The sequence below is a fragment of the Heptranchias perlo genome, chromosome 32 (assembly GCF_035084215.1).
Source record: "Heptranchias perlo isolate sHepPer1 chromosome 32, sHepPer1.hap1, whole genome shotgun sequence".
Taxonomy (NCBI): domain Eukaryota; kingdom Metazoa; phylum Chordata; class Chondrichthyes; order Hexanchiformes; family Hexanchidae; genus Heptranchias; species Heptranchias perlo.
In genome coordinates, this window is record NC_090356.1 from 9298822 (window position 1) to 9301907 (window position 3086).

Here is a 3086-nt window from a genome sequence, read left to right on the forward strand (position 1 = left end):
CTGCTGGGAGTTATTAACCTCCGCACTGCATTCCCAGGCACTTCAATGGAGCTCGCCGCTGCGAGCAGCCCGCTGCATACTCGATGAGACCCTTTGATACTTCACTTTAATTGCTTTTATTCAATGGAGATAAATTCCCCCGCCTTTTAGTCGGCGATCCATTCTTCAGAACAATGTTCAGACATTTCCCGCCTTTTGCGATTTTCTGCATTCAGATTAAACGTGTTGATGTAGGAAATAACCCCTTTTGTCAAAGTGCATGGCAGATGGCGCTGATTATCCCTAAAATTTATTGTAAATCCCCCCCCCCTTTTAAAAATTGTTCTATATCTCTCCCCCCCCCCCAGGAATAGACCTGGTACATAGATAGGAACTGGTATATAAAACATATGGAACAAGAGCATTCGAGTTAGAGGGCTGATTTATGGATGTTTTAAAATCCCAATCACTATGCGCTTCTCGGGCGGGAAGTTTAATTTCCCACTGTCTGTCCCCTCTTATCTACCGTCCCATCCAAACAAACACTGATACTCCCATAACCAGAACTACTTTTGGTGATCAACTTCCCTTCTTTCATAAAGCAAGTGGCGTTAGAAAAGGGTGATAAGCCTTTGACACTAAATTCTTATATATAAAAAAAAGTTTTATTTTCTCCTGTGGCAAAAGGCAAGTCAAAAACAAGTTTACAAAAAGACTTTGGTATATCGCACCTATATTAAACAGGTTACAAAATCTATTACAAGACCTCCCCCCCCCCTCCCCACAGTAAAATATTTAATTAAAAAGCAGTTTATATGGAGATCAAAGTGTACTCTATTTACATCCAAATAAATACGTTTCTTATAATGATAAGTACAAATGTCCCGAACAATGGAACAGGTTTAATTGATCAGTTTTAAAAGACAAGTCATTTTCAGTTCACCAGGGTCTCCAGACAGACTCGGAGTTGTCCGGACCTGTGCTCACTCCCAGTGGACTGTGCATCTGGGAAACTCCGGAGAGGTTTGGCCCGAATTGCACCGATGTCATTCCTTGGACGGGAGACCCGGTTGAGTTGGGAGGCAGCGCTGCAGAGTTAACAGTCACTGGGAGGTTTGCATTGGCGTAGAGGGGGATAACGGGGCCGGTTGTAATCTGTCCACTGGAAGATGCAAAGGACGGGTTAGGAATCAAGAAGGCGAAGTGTCCGTCTGTAGCAGGCACAAGCTGGAACCCCCCATAGACCTTGGGGGAGACAGCTTCAGCTGGACTCAGTTTGCATGGCAGGCTGACCCCGCCGTTGACGGGGACCGTGGCTGGAAGCTGGACGTGCAGAGGCTGGGCGAGATGAGCTCCTGGCACGGATGCAGGATTGCCAGGAGGCTGCGAGTAATTCATTGCCACCATGTGGCCCAGGCAGCTCGACAAGTGGCTCAGGAGCCGGGTTCTGACTTCGGTGTTAACCCCTTCGCAGGTGGAGAGGAAACGAGTCACCTCGTTCATACACTCGTTAAATCCCGCTCGGTATTTGCCCAGGACGGTCGGATCTGCAGTCAGAGCAGCTACAGAGAAAGAAACAGAAAAAACCGTTAGAATATCTAAATGCAAAAAAAAAAATCAGGATTTAAAAAAAAAAGTTAAGATTTACAAGTGGTTGGAAAAAAAAATCAGTGTTTTGTTTTGCATCCTCACTCCAACAGTCTGCAAATATATTTACTGCACTCACCAGTCATTTGGACACGTTGTAGATTTCGCAGGTGTTTCACCGTCATCTCAAGGATGTCCGCTTTCTCCAACTTCGAGTGTCTGGAACTCTGAAATAAAAAAAAGTTTGAAACCATGAACACCTGCTCAATATTCCCATCTCAATACCATTTCCCTTAACAGAACTGGAAAGAAACCCAGTTGCAAGTTTGGAGAGAAAAAATTTATTATTTTTTTTTGCTTTTGCCAACTTACATCTTTTTTCAGTGCATCAAGGATCAAAGTTTTAAGCTGAGTCAGACTCTCGTTGATTCTCGCTCTGCGGCGTTTTTCCATGATGGGTTTGGAAGACTGTTGACAAGAGAGAAAAAAAATAATAACAGTAAAACAATTAATAAAAAGTGTCTGATTTCTTATTGCAACAATGCTCTCAAAAAAGAAAGTAGAGAGAGAGAGGAAAAAAAAAGTTTTTTTTTTGCTTCCCCCTTCCCCTTGTAAAACATTTTACCTTTCTGCTTTCACTCGCGCTTTTTGGTTTATCCGGAGTTTGCGGAGAGGTTGCTGAAGCACCAACAGTGGGGGAGATTGAAGACTTCTCCATAGTGTCAGCTGGCATTTTAATTCAACTTTTTGTTTTGGAGGAGGGAGGGACGGGGGGGGTGTGTGGGGGAAAAAGGGAAGGGGGGGGGGTAAAAAGGTGTTTAAAAGAAGAAAAATTGTAATATATGTATCCTTAAAAGTAATGTCTGCAATGCCTTTCAAGTTAAGGCTGTTGTGTGTTGTTTTTTTTTCTCCCCCCCCACCACCACCCCCAAAGAGGCAGGAGCCCGACGTCCGACCAGCGCGGTTGTGAGTGTCAAGTGGCTGCTGCCTCCAGCCCCGGCCCTGCTATTTATAGTCCGGCGGCCAACCGCCAACTCCCCCCCCCCCCTCCCCCTCCTCCAGCTCGTGTGAAACCGTCTCGAGATTCTTTCCCACACTCGCGCCTGGCCAATGGGCGCGGAGGGCGCCCGGCTAATTGGCGCGTGGGGGCGCGATCGCGCGCCGGGATTGGCCGCCGCCTCCCTCCCCGCCCCTCCCCCTCCCCCTCCCCGCCCCGCCCCCTCCCAACCCCCGGGGCCAGCTGTCAGTCACGAGCCGGGTGGAATCAGCGCGCGGCACGCCAGGCGCGCACGCCATTGGCCGCCGGTAGCCCGAGCTGTCAATCAATCACGCGCGCGCGCGCTCTCCCTCACTCACTCCCACTCCCACCCCCCCTCCCTCCCCCTCCTCCACCACCTCCTCCTCCTCCCTCCCGGGGCTTAAATCACTGCTGACAGGTGACATCTGTCGGCGCGCGAGGCAGCCGGTGTCAGCCCCCTAAATATCAAGCTGGAGCACGTGCCAAAGTGCTTTTGCACGGG

At 48.7% G+C, this 3086-nt stretch overlaps 1 protein-coding gene across 1 annotated transcript; it reads right to left on the reverse strand.

Moving 5' to 3' along the window:
• Window positions 1-622: 622 nt before the first annotated feature.
• her9 (hairy-related 9) lies at window positions 623-2538 on the reverse strand. The gene is made up of 4 exons (XM_067970076.1): window positions 2192-2538; window positions 1939-2034; window positions 1706-1793; window positions 623-1541 (listed from the first exon to the last, which is right to left on the reverse strand). The coding sequence occupies exons 1-4, from the start codon at window positions 2297-2299 to the stop codon at window positions 919-921; spliced, it is 915 nt and encodes a 304-aa protein (XP_067826177.1). The 5' UTR covers window positions 2300-2538; the 3' UTR covers window positions 623-918.
• Window positions 2539-3086: the final 548 nt, after the last annotated feature.

Bases quoted from the DNA above. Each gene is read 5' to 3' on its own strand.
- her9 (XM_067970076.1), bottom strand. From the start codon at position 2,299: ATGCCAGCTGACACTATGGAGAAGTCTTCAATCTCCCCCACTGTTGGT. The intron at 1,794-1,938 runs GTAAGTTGGCAA...TTTTTATTTCAG, and splicing joins TTGATGCACTGAAAAAAGAT to AGTTCCAGACACTCGAAGTT. The intron at 1,542-1,705 runs GTGAGTGCAGTA...CTTTCTCTGTAG, and splicing joins ACAACGTGTCCAAATGACTG to CTGCTCTGACTGCAGATCCG.